General features: G+C 39.2%; 1 protein-coding gene across 1 annotated transcript in view; it reads left to right on the forward strand.

The window, feature by feature from the left end:
* The window catches only part of arhgap32b (Rho GTPase activating protein 32b), a 93,176-nt gene that overhangs the window by 29,856 nt on the left and 47,147 nt on the right, over positions 1 to 16,173 (forward strand). The window contains exon 5 of the mRNA XM_073823983.1: positions 15,671 to 15,757. Within this exon, the coding sequence (XP_073680084.1) occupies positions 15,671 to 15,757 (87 nt within the window). The remainder of the gene's footprint in view (positions 1 to 15,670; positions 15,758 to 16,173) is intronic.

Raw genomic sequence — 16,173 nt, forward strand, 5'->3', positions numbered from 1 at the left:
TGACAGGTAAAACAGCCAATAACAATTTGTTTTGTACCACGTCATGTCATAATAGGGTCGTAAATATGTCACCACAATAACAGACCGGTGTGTAAAACTCTTGGACGTATTTTAGAGACTACACTGCAAATTTTACATATTTTGCATACTTTTGAAAATCCAGCATTTTAGTTGATCCTGATAAGTGCTCATTGTCATTTTCTTCTTTCATGAGGGGGTTTGGCATCATGGCATCTTTGTTTCCAGGTGGAACGCTAAAGAGCACAACAAATCTCCCAGAAATATTGTAAAGTTCAACCAATCCGATGACGACTTTGAAACTCCTGAAGCGCTTTTAATTTTGTGTGCCATGCGCTTTAGACGTTTAGCCAATGGTGTAGACGTGACTTCTGAGTCTAAGACTAACCAGCTCTTAACCAAGTTGACCAAGTTGGTCTAAGAAATCCACCTTGGCTGGTAGCCCAGCTGATCAACAACCAAAACCTGCTTGGACCCTGTAAAGACCAGTTTTGACAAGCTAGAAGCTGGATTTTTCCAGCAAACACATACACCCCCCTCATCCTCTTAAATTTTATTACCGAGATATGATACATCAATCTTACGTGCTTCTCAGTCCTATACTATTCTCAGCTCTGTCTCAGGCTATTTGAATTACTGTCCACAGCCTGACTATTATTATTTACCCTCTGTTTCTCTCTAGCAATCTATCTTCCCATCTTTTAGTCATTTATATTGCCTGTGGAGAAAGTCAAATGCTCTTACCCCTCAGCTGGTGCACATGACACATTTATTCCTGAGTTATTAGGAAGCCTGGAGCAGAGATGCAGCCTTTAACCCACAGGTCAGACGGGCTAGTATGGCTGCTGTCACCGTTCAGCCATCACATTGACATGAACGCATGCTCGTGCCCTCGATGTAAATCTGAAGTGGAGTCACGTAGCGTAGCAGCAAGTCCAGAGCACTACACTCTTTATCAAATCAGGTAGTTTTTATAAAGAGTGTGTGGTGGTTGTTTGCAACTAAGGGCTGAATACTAAAAGCCACTTTCTCCTTCCCTTCCTCGCCCCTTTTGTTCATTTCTCTGCTTGTTTTTCATTCCCACCACTTGGATTCTCTTCTTGCTTTGGACCGGTCAGCTGTTTATTTTTAGGGCAATATTGATGTGTTGATCAGCACCATCTGGTGCTAATGGGCAAGTTACAGGAAATAACGTCTGCTTTGTTAACATTGCTATCAAGATTTATGAGGCAGAGGAAATATTTTGTTTAATTCTGCCTCTTAGATGACGGAGTATCTATATTTTGTATTCCAGCATAAAACTAATCTGTTCCAGGAGTTCATTTCCACACATGAACACTCCATCAGTTCTTTGTTGTTTAATGCGCTGCTCTCTTTCCAATTCCTTCGGTGTCTGATATTTGCAGGCACCCTCTCACGAAATACTCTCTTGTGCTTCACTTCTTTCAACAGGCATTTATGCATGTTGGCACATCTTGGGCTATCCTGTTTAATGGTAAATTGATTGGTTGCCACATTGTGAGTGCATACAAATCTTTCAATAGTGTCCTGTGAAATTAAATTCAAAGGTTATTCAGCTATTTTAAGTGAGAAACCGAATCTCGGGGAGCGTATTTGTTTGGTCTGAAAACATAGGGAACATCTGTACGTGGGTACATGACAAATTAGGGGGGGGGGGGGGTGTCTCTTAATAATATACAAATAGCATGAGAGAGATTTATCTTCATTGTTAGACACTTATTTTCATATAGTGTTATTTATTTAATATGAAATTATAATTAACATTTTTTCCCCATAACTTGTTACTATTAATGCAACTGTGCTTTTCATTCGTATTTTACCTTTACCGTTTGCCAAGTCAGCTTTTGAATGCACAAACCATGAAGGATCATGCACAGCCGAGGCATGACGTCCCATGTGGTCTGCCCCCCTCTCTATCAGAGCATCTCAGACCACAATGTGCATATCCATCCGTGTGTGCATGTGTGGCCACATAAATCATGTCAGTCGGTTGACCCATGTATGCTTGTTAATGGCAAAATGTCTCAGCTGGTATTGTGGGGTAGAGATATCAGAAGGAAATGGCCTGTGAAATAGACCTTGGAGGAGGGGAACTTGACTGCCCTGCCAATCTCCCTCTAGCCCCGCCTTATGCACTCTATGAATAAAACAATGGTGATTCAGGAGTCAAACTGCTCTCACAAATGACAGCAATCTCAGAAGAGGGCTATTTACTGAAGAACTTCTCTGTAGAGCATCAGACTACCCCATTCATTCCTGCAGTCTCTCTACCTGCATTTCAGCATTGCTGAAGGAGCTTGTAAATAGCTTCATGCAATCTCGTCCTCTGCGGAAATGCTGGCCATGCAGGCTGCATACAAACACAATACATGTTTGGCTAAGCCTCACGCTGCTGTACCTGTGTCCTGCAGTGTGCTGTTCTGACAGCTTCTGCTCTTGTACCGCTGTGGACCTCGTTTAAGGAAACCATGGTGTAAGATCTCTTTGAGATGTTTACTAGCTGCTGAGTTGGCTTTGTTTTCGATCTATGCAGTACAATGCACTTTCGGTGTGCAAGCACCTTTTTATGTTGGAGGGCTGAGCTGACAAACTAGCCTAAATCATTAATGGTGCAGGACTGTTCCAGAAACACTTTGAGGCTTTTTAGTAGACAGTTGTTTTCATTCAATGTGTTCTTTTGAAAATTTGCTTTTAGTTGGTACTTCCCTTGTAAGTAACACTTGAAAAGTTAGAGGGATGTTCATTTTAGCAATGTGCAAAATGCTGAACCCCATCTGATACATTAAAGGGTTACTTCACCCAAAAATGAAAAGTCTGTCATTAATTACTCACCTACTGTATATGTTGTTCCAAAGTCGTAAGACCTTCGTTCATCTTTGGAACACAAATTAAGATATTTTTGATAAAATTTGAAGAGCTTTCTGACCCTCCATAGACAGCAACGCAACTACCACGTTCAAGGCAGAGAATGATAGAAAGGACATCAGTGGTTCAGCCTTAATTTTATAAAGCTCAAGAATACTTTTGTGCACAGCACACTAAGGGTGTGTTCACACTTGTCATGTTTGGTTAGATTAAAACAAACTCTGGTGCGATTGCTTTGTTACTGCAGTTCATTTGAGAAAATGTGAACGTTGCTATCTGAACCCTGGTGCGCACCAAACAACCTGGCCGAGACCGCTAAAAAGATGGAGCTCGATTTGCTTCCAAACAAACTGTGGTGCAGTCCGAATGAAATATGAACACAAGGACCAAACACTTCTAAACGAACCAAAAGGGGGCAAACGTAGAGCAACGAGGAGGTAAAGTGCCTTTTATGATCTCTTTGTAAGTTTGCAGGTGGTGACAATAAAATCATATACACGCAACAATGAGCGTGCTTAGTCCCGCAGATGGCATGAGGTGTATTCGACTTAAAGCGGCACTGAGCTTTAAGTCGAACGCACCTTTTTTGTTTGTTTGGGGTGTTCGGAAAGGAAAGGGAAAGGTGCGTTCGACTTAAAGCAGTGCTGTGGGTGCATGACATCAAAGTATCCATTCACTGATTGGTCTGCTCAGCACCACTTTAAGTCGAATACACCTAATGCTATCTGCAGGAGTAAGCGTGCTCATTGTTGCTTGTATATGATTTTATTTTCAGCACCTGAAAACTCACAAAGACCTTATAAAAGGCACTTTTTCTCTTTGTTGCTCCACGTTTGCCCTCTGCTCATTTTGTTTTGGATACACCGTTTGTTCCCTTCGTGAAATTATGTTGCATAGAGTTGCATCTTGTCAATACTTCCTGTTTTTGGTTTGTTTAGAAGTATTTAGTCCTTTTTGGGTTCATATTTAAATCGAACCGCACCAGAGTTCATTTGGAAGCGGACCGTTACGGATCTTTTTAGCGGTCACAGCGCTTGTTTGGTGCGCACCAGGGTTGGGATGGCAGCGTTCACACTCACTCAAATGAATTGCACAAACAGAGTTTGTTTTAATCCAACCAAACATGACAAGTGTGAACACACCCTTAAGAACAAATCAGCCTATTAGAATGATCTCTAATGACTCGAGTAATGACTGAAAATTCAGCTTTACCATAGCATCTCATCCAACAACCTGCCTAGATGAGGTTTGAGTGGATTTTCTATGAGAATTCATGTTTGATAGTAATTTCATAAGGAGATTTATAGATGTACTTTGTTACTCTCTCCCATGTGCTTGAATCTTATCCACTTCAATTTCCTGTCCACTTTAAATCCTGTCAAAGCTACCTTACTCAGTTATGTCATCCTCTGAGGCGTTGCTGTATCTGGGTCCCTCCTCTGCAATGAAACAATGGAGCACTCCACTATTGCCCTGTGGGCACATGCACTCAGAAACACAACCACTATGCAGCCCGGTAAAAATACCACTCATTCCACTCCCCCTAGTTTAGAGAGTGTGTGGGAAGGCCACTTTATACACACAGACCTGCTCTTACCTCTGCAGTTCCACCTTGTCCATAGCATGGTCATGTTTCACTTGTATCATCACTCTATAATGAAATTTACTCATCTGGCTACAGAATATGGTACAGTTTCCTGACCAGTCTCACAAGATGTGTTCACCTCAATCACTTTCCTTGAGTGTCCTCTCAAAGCATAATTTGTGGAATCATGTAAAGGATTTGCCCTGGCGATGCTGGCATGATGCCCAGCCTCTGTTCAAGCAAATCTGCATGAACTAGGTCAATATTGGATTATGATTTTATAATGTGTATAGCTGTTCAGCGAGAGTCTTGTTTTAATGTATTCAGTGGATGATGCAGTGTCCATAGTTCACGTTGCTCTTTTGGCCAATCCATTGTTTTCAGAAGTCTCAGTTTTAATGAGTTTACATTTACATTTACGCAACCCTGTTTCAGAGTTTTCAAACTAAAACAAGGTCAGCAGCATTTTCGAAAGTCTTCATTTTCGAGGGTCAAAAAAGCCAGACTAGTGTAAAAGACAGGCATAACCGTAGCAAAGTTATGAAAATGCACTAGTGTAAACATAGCTTTAGCATCAAGAATAACTGATATATTCAGATTCAACAAATACATTGGCAAAAAGTTTAAAGGCGATTTTTGCTCCAATGTCAAAGTTGTAAAAACTAGAAGGTTAATTGTGGTTTTAAACTATTCTTTATAGACAGAACATGACAAACACTTCACATTTTTGAATTCGTTACACTTTTCCAGTCATTTTTCCATAACAAAATACATTAAATAATAAGGAAAAAATTATTTCTAATGAGTAATATTGTTTCAAATCAAGAAACAGGTTTGTGTTGCTTCATATTCTTAATAATAATAATACAAAACAATTGATCTCTTAGAAATGCACATTCAGTAGTAGCTTTAGTTAGGATGCAGATGTACATTTTTGTTCATTATCAAAATCAGTAATATCTGTAAAAGTAGCAACCTCATTTTTATATGGTGAATTTGAATTATTCTGACTTAATAATTCAGTTATTTTTATTTCTGACATAATACTATGGTGCAGTTAGTGCTACTACAGTAAATCTGTGGAAAATTATGGCAATTTATAGATTTAAAAGCCTTCTGACTGTATCATTGCACACAGTGTCTCTCCTGTTTGTCAGTGCTGAATATATTATTAGGCTATAAACTCTAAAAGTTATTTGTGTTCTTTGGTGAATTCAAGCACCTCACACTGGACTAACACTCATCAATGAGTGAACGCATCTGCTGTAGTAAGCTTGCACCATGCCACTGTTTAAACTTTGAGCCAAGCGGATAAATGGTCCGAATGGCGCACTTCAAATGACTAGCGCTCTTTCATTCTGCCTTTGACGCATAAACATTGTATCGAACTCTTGTTAACGTTTATCGAGGAAATTTATATTGCGAGGTAATTCTCATTATCGATTTATCAACCAGCCCTACTTTACAGTATTTAACATGTAAACTCAATATTTTAACTCCTTGTAAAGGCTGGATAATAGTGCCAAGCCCACTGATTAATTGGCGGAATAATCAACGATTAGTCGATTAATCACTGTACTAATCGTTAGATTAATCTATGATCAAAATAATTGTTTGTTGCAGCCCTAAATATTAATTATGAAAACAATTCTTAACTACCCCAATATAAACAATTATATGCTGTTGTAAATGTTAATGTTATATTAAATAAAAATAAATACTATCGAATACATCAAACTCTTCAACCTCACTAATTGACTAATCCTGTCCCATCCATAGTGCATTCCTCTGGGTTTTAGGAATGTGTATTTTCCACACTCACTCTGGATATGTTATGAAACGGGATGCTTTGAGGGTGTTAAATCTTCCGCTGGAATGTGTCCACCCTTAAGAATGCTCTTTTGCAGCTAATCCAGACACATTAATGACTAACTGAATAATCATACGACTTGGCATTTCTTTATTCAGTGGGATCACAATTCCGGTCTTTTAAAGGTCGTCGTTGTGTAACTTTGCCAGTTTTTCTCTGGAGAACGATCCGTTTGTTGACTTACATCATATGTGCTTCTAATCTTGCTGGAACACACTTTGTTTTGCTAGGAAATGGCACGTCATGTGTCATAGATTTAAGCCAAGGCCTTTTTAAACTCATCCTCACATTTCAGCTGAAGTCTTTCGTATTTGTTTTGGTCTTCGTGACCTCGTCCACCTCCATGAAATCATCCAAACTCAACCAATACCAGCCAGCCTCCCTCCCCAAACTCACACGTACACGCTGAGGCAGCCATGTGTTTCTGAGCGAGTGGGACTCCAGGGAAGGATTTCTCATTTCTGCAGGTCGGATCGCAGGACTTTTGGATCCCTCTTGCGTTCTGTGTGGTTGGCTGCCGCGTTTCACAACACTCCTCCAGGAAAATCTTTTTAATCGCCCTCAGGTGTGCTTTGATGGCATAAGTGATGTCATTTGGAGTGACCCATTCCTTTTCTTTGTCCCCTGCACGGATTTACAGCTAAAAATGTTGTGCCTTTATATTTGTGTGCACTTTTTTTAAACTTCTGTCACAGTCACTGCCTTAGGCCATGTCTTATCTTCAGTACCCATGAGATCCCATGGGACAAAGAGACGGGTGAGCAATGCCCCATTTGTCTTTCTCTGGAGTCGCTATTAGACCTTGAACTGGAAGTCAGTTTAAACTTTCAAAATCGACTAATCAGTAAAAATATGTCCGTAAACAATTTAATTTTAGTCAGACTAAGGCTCTTTTTAAAATGTTCATTGTAGGTTGTAAAACAATTGGTCCATTTTAGCTTGATTATAAATGAACACAGACACATTTAGTCATTTGTCTGTACTAGTACTAGTTGGTGGTAAGGAAACACTGTATAATAAGGCTGGTTTAGGAATGTCCAACAAAAACAAAACAGACACATTTGTTATGGATATAGACTGGAAGTGCAGCCCTACAATCAGTCAGCTGACAGATATTCAGCTAAATTGCTGCAACTTTTCATTACACAAAATGACCATCATTCTCACAAACAAGCATTTACGTTCTGCATAATAACAGGAACATTGCTCTCAGCAGACTGACAGTTATTTTTAATGTATTGTTGATGTGGTAAATTTTATGCAAAAGCTATGTTTTGATGGCTGTAGCTGTAAAATGGGACTTATTTAGAAATACAAATTTTAGCATATTGAAATCTCTTCCAAGTTGCATCTCTAAGTTCTCTTTAATCACCATTAAATATTAAAGGATTAGTTCATGTCCAGAATAAAAATGTTTTAATGATTTACTCACCCCCATGTCATCCAAGATGCTCATATCTTTTTTTCTTGAGTCCAAAAGAAATTAAGGTTTTTGAGGGAAACATTTCAGGATTTTTCCCCATATAGTGGACTTGAATGGAAGCCAACAGGTTAAAAGGTCGCAATTGTAGTTTCAATGCAGCTTCAAATGGCTCTGCACGATCCCAGCTGAGGAATAAGTGTCTTATCTAGTGAAACAATTGGTAATTTTCTTAAAAAAAATAAGAACACATTTATATACTTTTTAACTACACACGCTCGTCTTGTTGAAAAGGTCACGCCTTACGTAGTGTTAACAAAGCGAATGTACAAAGAAAAAAAAAACAGTAAAACAATTGTGTTGGACGATTTTGAAGTTGTAGGAGAAAATGAGATGGAGTTTTTCAGCCTACCTTACCTTTTTGAACCAAAGTACACTAACCACGTGTGACCTTTCTAGCATGACTATGTAAAGCGTAAAGTCGCGGACATGCAGCACAGAGCTAGTTTAAGACGAGCATTTGTGGTTAAAAAGTATATAAATTTGACTTTTTTTAGAAAATGACCAATCGTTTCACTAGATAAAACCCTAATTCCGCGGCTGGGATGATCTAGAGCATTTTGAATCTGTGTTGAAACTGCAGTTCGGACCTTCAACCCATTGGCTCCCATTGAAGTTCACTATATAGAGAAAAATCATGGCATGTTTTCCTCAAAAACTTAAATTTTGATTTTGACTGAACAAAGAAAGACATGAACATCTTTTAATACAATAACAGTCAGGTGGTTCCAATGTTTTGAACCCCGCCAGTACAAAAATGCTTGAAACATTATCTTTTGTGTTTCGCAGAACATACAAATATTACAGCTGCATCTGTTTAAAGCTGCATTAAACTGATCGACCTCACTAATTGAATAGTCAGTTGTTGAACTAGTTGGCCATCCTGACCTGTCCTCATTGTCTTCATCAATGAACATGATAATTAGGTCATTAAAAATGGCTCTGAACAGAAAACACCCCCTTCCAAAGTACAAGACATATGGAGGCTCTTTGTTTCCGCTCTTTGTCTTTTGTCCTACTACAATAGTGTGATTATTAGACAATGCAGCCCTGCTGCCTCGAGCAGCCTTTGGCGTTCATGAAGGATTCTCCAGACCTTCTCACTGCAGCACTAACATTTTTCTCTGTCACTTCTGTTCCTATCGCTCTGGACTGCGCTGGTCCCAGAGGATCAGGATGGAGAGTGAAGGGCACATGCTGGAGAACCGCTCTGTGTTCCTACAAGGGCAACCCCCTCTTCACAGCTCTCCCCACTGTTTCTTTTGGCTCACCGGCCCTGCGCTTTGTCCCAGGGACTGTACCATTGAAAGCTAGCGAAGGGGGGAGGCGCTGGGGGTTGGGAACAGGGGGAGACCGATAGAGTCTGGAGAAAGCAAGAGCGTGTAGTGAAAGGACACCACAACAGAACTGCTATTTTCATCATCCTTTTTTTCCTTCCTCTGTGTTTTCCAAACCACTCTTGGCCAGGAAACTAAGCATGCAGTGAGTGTGCTCGGATGTTGAGGAATTGCAAATAACATGGAGTGAAAAGGACCGAAACATCTCATCAAAAATGTGGATAACTAAACTACAATGAAGTACCGGAAAACTGCAGTTTTGCAAAAAGCCGTCCAGCCAGTGCTCCACTCTCTGTAAGAGTTTGTAGGAGTGCACCAAAGGAGAAACCTCAGTCCTCGTGCTTCACAACAACTCAGCCGGGACGGCGCACCGGAGGGGGTGGGAAACTCAACTGACATCTGTGTTCTGCCGAGTGGATTTGTGCCGGACAAAAACAACGGGTGTTTCTCTCACACATGCTTGACTGATGGACCTCAAAGGCGGGAATCCTTGAATGTTGGAGCTTCCAGCGGGCAGCCGGGATCGCGGGGTGAACAAAAGATGCTGCGTTAATCAGTTCAGACGGGATGTTGTACCTCTGTAAGTCTTGCTGACTGCTTTTCTTTTGCTCTTGGTCATACTCTCACTTTAATCTCGCTTTGTTTACACTTAATGTCTGCAGACATGCTGTTAGGAGACACCTAATGTCTTCAAGTCTCTCTAGGGCCATTGACTTCATGCTTTGTACTTCAGATCAGCGCTGCATAACCATGCACTATGGAGATCTACCCAGCTAAATGGATTTCTGTAACAGCTCTTGCGAGGATCTCCGTGCCTCCTGAGCACCCAGAGTGCTTTAATATCTTTCATGCCTGTCAGTGCTTGTAAATGATTAGCTGAAGAATCCCCATAAAGCTTAGATGCTTTCCATAAGGGCTCCACCAAACAATAGAGTTGAACGTTGTGTCCCGCCAAGGATCGCTGACCACTTCTGCAAATGATTTTGTGTGTGCGACCCATGGGACTTCATATTTAAAACCCTTTGTGGTCACTGCTAAAGTATGTTTCCCTAACCGTTTAGGTCTGGAAGTCCATCTGAGTTGATTTTCCTGGCACTGCTGGCGGGGATACCTCTCTTTCTCTCAGCTCTGGCAAGCTGTTGAAGAGTTGGTGTTAACTGGGTCATTACTTCTCACGTTACCCAGGGTTTTCCGAGGAGCTGCACTGGCTCACCGGACCTTACTGAAGCCCAAACTTCACGTACACCTGGTTGTGCTTCTCTTTAATCTCTTCCCACTCTTCTCAAATAGACCTCGCTGGTGAGAGGTCTGTTTCTTTTCTCGCGTCAGAGCGGTAGCGTTCGATTTCACTTTTCGCTTGTAAGGATGTGGAATGAACAGAAGTCTTAGACCGTGGCTCAGCCGGGCCTTCATGTGGTATTGTTAAGATGTCTAAAGTTTCACTCGCACACTCACTGAGACGGATATTTAATACTTCACAGCTCTCTGTAACCCTGCCTTATTTAAGGGCATAATCCTCTCGCTCTAAAGAGTGCAGTGGCACTCAGCTTTCACTCATCATGACAGGAATACAACCTAACGGCTGCTTTCTGAACTCAAGTGTAATTAACACTGCCACACAGTTGTATAGGTGAGATTTGACTGCAGATTTTAGGATTCACGTTATCTTTATATGTATAGTTTGGAATATTCAGATACAAAATGTACACTTTTCTGGTCAAAAGGACTGTAAATTGTTGATTAAGCTAGCATAAACCAGTAAAAAAAATATAGATTTCTTGATTTTAAGTGATTGTCATTTTCACAAAACTATATTGATTCTTAAATCCCAAGAATCGATTAGTCTAGCCTTTTTTCAGTTTGTGAACGGAAGGAACATTGTAACACACCTCGCATACAAAAAACAATATACAGTTTGTGCTTTGTTACTTTTGAGATCAAACCAAGTCTCAGATTTCAAATCCTGTTCATTTTTTACAGTATTCAAACAATAAGAACTGTTTTGGCACCGTTTAATGTGGAGTGACAGGTCGCTGTAGCGTTTCAGTTCAGAAGAAGTCTTCTCTGCTTTAATACCAGTTTCAAAACTAAATAAACATGAATAAACTTTCAAATGTGTTAAAAGGAGGAGTACAACTTACTGAAATCTGTATCCTGTCTCATGTAATCGCTCAATCGGTGTTTCAACCAAGCAAAGAATCCAATATTACTTATTACAGGGTTCGTACAAGGTGCTTTAAGTATTGAATTTGACTTTTTTAAATTTAAAGGTGCCATAGAATGCATTGAAACAATATTTTAAATTGTTCTCTGATATCTACTTAGAAGGTATATGGCATAGGAAAGGACAAAAAATCTGCAGAAACGGTTTTACAGGTCCATTTACAACCCTAGGATTTGTCCCTAGAATGAAATGCTCTGTTATTGCCTTATTTGTAAGGTTCCTGCATAATAATGAGGAGCACTGCTCTGATTGGCTGTCTCACAGAGTGGCTTGCTCACACAGCTGTAAGGAAACATATATATTTAATTACGGCCGCTTCATTTATTTAACTCTAGCCGCTTTTAATATGCGGTCTGTTGAATCTGCCGTTTTGAATCCGCGGCATTTTTTTCTCTCACTACTGTGAACGCATGTGCTCTATGTAACGTTATACTGCAGCGAAGTAGTATAACGTAAGAAGGACCTACCACACAAGTTTTGACGCTTTAGTGATGCTCAGGATCTGTAAATCATTGGCCATCATCAGTGCACTCATCTCTCCGTTTATGTGGTAAGTAAAATCTTATGTACAGGCTACCGCTAGCGTTAAGCTAACCATGTCCCTTCAGTGGTTTTACTGATGTATTGACGTTACTGATGTATTGACGTTACTGATGATTGGGCGATGCAAATGTTGGGGGCGTAACTATTAACGATCGGGACTATTGCGTATTAGTCGGTGTTATGTTGGAATTGACCTATTTTTCGGTGGTCTTTTGCAAACACCAGATTTATATAAGAAGGAGGAAATGGTGGTGTTTGAGACTCACAGTATGTCGTGTCCATGTACTGAACTGTTATTATTCAACTATGCCAAGCTAAACACAGTTTTCCATTCTATGGCACCTTTAAGATCTGGGAGCCCTTGAAAATAGCAATATTCCTGAAGAGGTACTTGAAAAGTGCTTGAATTATTGTAAATAAATGTTTAATTTGATCAATAAGCGCACATCTTTTCACACGAAATTCACACAATTTAAAATGCCTTTTTTATTATTATTATTATTATTATTTCAGTTAATGTCAGAAAAGGGTCGAGCGATCAGGACTTAAAATCGAGTATTGCGAATCGTGATTTAGATCGGAACGGGTTTGTGAATCATTTCGGGAATTAAATAATTAAAATCAAATGATTTGTGATACGCAAAATTACGATCTAAGTCAAATGATTATTTAGATTAGGATTTCAGAGCGTGGATCGCAAATCATTTGATTTAGATCGGAAATTTGAAGTTGGTTCACAAATCTTTTGCTTTAGATTGGACCTTCATAGCGTAGATCGTGAATCATTTGATTCAAATCGGGCCTTCAGTGCAGGTTCGGCTATCATTTGTTTCATATTAGGATTTTGGTGCGATTTCACAGTTTTTTTTTTATGTTTTTTTTATTTTTTATTTACAGTAGAAAACATCAGACCCTTAAAGGCAGTACAGATACAAAAAAAAAAAAACAGAAATACAAGAAATACACAAATACAAATCCCTTAAGAAAATTAACCAAGTGTAGTATGCTTTGTAATACTTCAGAAGTAATACTTCACATGTGCCATTTTTTATTAGTATATTTTTATTTATCTATACATATTAACTCATTAGTAGAAAAATGAACTCTAGAGAGGAGCATTTTGCTAAATATATGCACCATATAACATATTTATTATCATTCTTACTGTTCTTTACTGTTTGTTTGAATAAATTCATCAAAATTTTATGCCAGCCACCATTTAAATGTTTATATTTCAAAAAATAGAAATATAGATATGTAATTGTAACTTTATTTTTATAATAACTTAATTGAGTTTAATTTAAGCATTTGAATACAAATAATTGAATTTTAGCCTTCAATGTTATGATAATGTAGTACCAACTGATGTATATTTTACAGCATTAGTTGAGAGATTTTTTCCCTTGAAAATTCAGCATGTACTGTACCTGATATATATCCAAAATAATATTGAATCGAATCGCAAGCTTGTGAAATTTGTGTCAAAACCCAGCCCTAGCGATTATACAGGTGTAAGATGTGACCACAACACTGATTGTCTGATCAGAAACCCTTGTAACCACATTTGTAGAATACGTACTATTGTGTCATGGCCAACAGTGCAGAACCCAACATGCCATTTTTTCCATCAATCCAAGAGTTTAAAAGCAGCCTTGCAAATGGTCAACCTTTTTACTGACGCTGCCTTGCCTGACAACTTGTGATTAGATCACCTGAAATGGATGTTAATATCAGTTGTAAACAAGCACAAAGTGGTTAGAGAGAAGTGATTTTATTTTTGTTCTTTCACTCTCATATTTATTGCTGCCTCTGAAAACCTCATTCACTCCAGCTATTTAACTAGATGGATGGAGATGGAAAAACACTCTATTGATCTTGAGGGAAATTTTGTAAATAATTAAATTATTTATCAGTGGATCCACCTGGATGCAACCTTTTATACACTCTATCAAGATTTACAGCTCAATGCTTTTCTGTGCTACTGACTCAAAGCTCTTATTGAAATAAAAGCAGATATATTTGCTTTTCCGTTCTTCTTTAAATGCATTTTACGACGGTGGTCTAGTATAGAGGCGTTCCTCATGATAATGTGTGTTTTATGTGGGAGTGTGACTAGATGCACTTGACAGAGATGTAGTCACCCTTTGTTTTTGGCAGGACAAAGATTTTTTTTTTTTTCAGTGTTTGTGTGTGTCTCTCACTGAGGTCATCACCTATTTCACAGTATGAACACACACAAATGAGTCACAGCAGAAATTTGTCACTCACACAACACAACAGTGGAGGCATTCTCTCTCTCACACACACACACACACACACACACATATACATACTGAGTCAGGGTGTGAACCGCCTGAGATGATGTAATGATCTGAACAAATATATGGTGAGCATGGCAAGAGGATGTATTATATGAAGTCATAGTACATTATTCTTCATGATGATAATATTAAATGAGTCATGAACTGCTTTTTTAAAATTATTTTTGTACTGTTCTCTGAGCTCACGTCATGTCATGTACAGTATCTCACAAAAGTGAGTACACCCCTCACATTTCAGCAACCATCAACGAAGTTGAGTACTCGTTCTGTGCGTCAGGTGCAGAACCTGGCTTCTAAAAACAGATGCATGAGTGCTGCTAGCATTGCTTTAAAGGTTGTAGAAGTAGAAGGTCAGCTTGTCAGTGCTCAGACCATATGACGCACACTGCAACAAGTCGGTTGGCATAGGCGTTGTCCCAAAAGGAAGCCTCATCTGAAGCAGGCTCACAAGAAAGCCTGCAAACAGTTTGCTGAAGACAACCTGTCCAAGAGCATGAATTACTAAACCCATGTCCTGTGGTCTGATGAGACTATAAGATAAATTGACCAGAGCTGCACAGGTTGTTGCTGGGATCCTCTTCCACTCCTCACTGTGCTGCTGGATGTTAGACACATGGTGCTCTCCACCTTCTGCTTGAGGAAGGTGGAGAAGCACCATGTGTCTAACATCCAGCAGCACCGTGAGGAGTGGAAGAGGATCCCAGCAACAACCTGTGCAGCTCTGGTCAATTCCATGCTCAGGATGATTAAGGCAGTGCCAGATAACAATGGTGCTAACACAAAATATTGACACTTTGGACAAGTTCACTTGGGGTGTACTCACTTTTGTTGCCAGCTATTTTGACAATAATAGCTGTATGTTGAAGGGGACAGTAAATCTATACTGCTATACAAGCTGCACATTGACTAAAATATATCCAAGTTTCATTTCTATAGTACTGTCCCTTGAGAAGATATACTATAATGGTTGCTGAAATGTGAGGGGTATACTCACTTTTGTGACATACTGTATGTATTATCCACTAAGAGATGGACTGAAGAAATGTAATCAGAATATCAGTGACTGCTTTTCACGCATGGCTCAGTCTGTGCTCCGTCTGTCATGGGATTCACTGTTTTAGTGCTTCTGTGTTTATTATTTATAATATGCGGGCAATATGCTCAGCTGGTGACAAATCATTTAACACCTCTTCTAACTCGTGGAATCGTCTCTGCACCTGACTACAGAACGACGCGTCACTGCCAGTCATTTATTCACTGATAGCACCAAAGCTTCTCATAATAGCAACAGGATGTGATGGATGTCTTATGTGTTTTCAGCATCAGCAGCCTGCAGCTGTCACTAAAACAAGAAAGTGCACTGTTCTTTCTGTTCATCCTCTCTTTCATCATCTCTTTCTCTTTAGTTAACCCTCGCAGATGAACAGACTGAAGTGACACGGAATGGCCTGGAGTCAAAAGAGCCTGTGTATTTGGTTCAGATCTACTGTCAGGTAAGACAGGCAATCTCTGTGTAATAATTTTTGTCTGTGCACATACACTACCAGTCAAAAGTTTTTGAACAGTAAGATTTTTAGTGGTTTTTAAAAGAAGTCTGTTTTGCTCACCAAGCCTGCATTTGTTTAATTAAAAGTACAGCAAAAAAAACAGTAAAATTGTGAAATACTTTTACTATTTAAAATAACTGTTTTTATTTATTTGAATATATTTTTAAATGTAATTTATTTTTTTTCTTTTATCAATGCTAAGTTTTCAACATTATTACTCTAGTCTTAAATCATTCTAATATGTTGATATGCTGTTCAAGAAACATTTCTTAGGGGTTCAAGTAGGGCTGCTCGATTTTGGCAAAAATCATAATCACGATCATTTTGGTCAATATTGTAATCACGATTATTTAAACGATTAT

Source organism: Garra rufa, chromosome 19 (genome assembly GCF_049309525.1).
Source record: "Garra rufa chromosome 19, GarRuf1.0, whole genome shotgun sequence".
Lineage (NCBI taxonomy): Eukaryota > Metazoa > Chordata > Actinopteri > Cypriniformes > Cyprinidae > Garra > Garra rufa.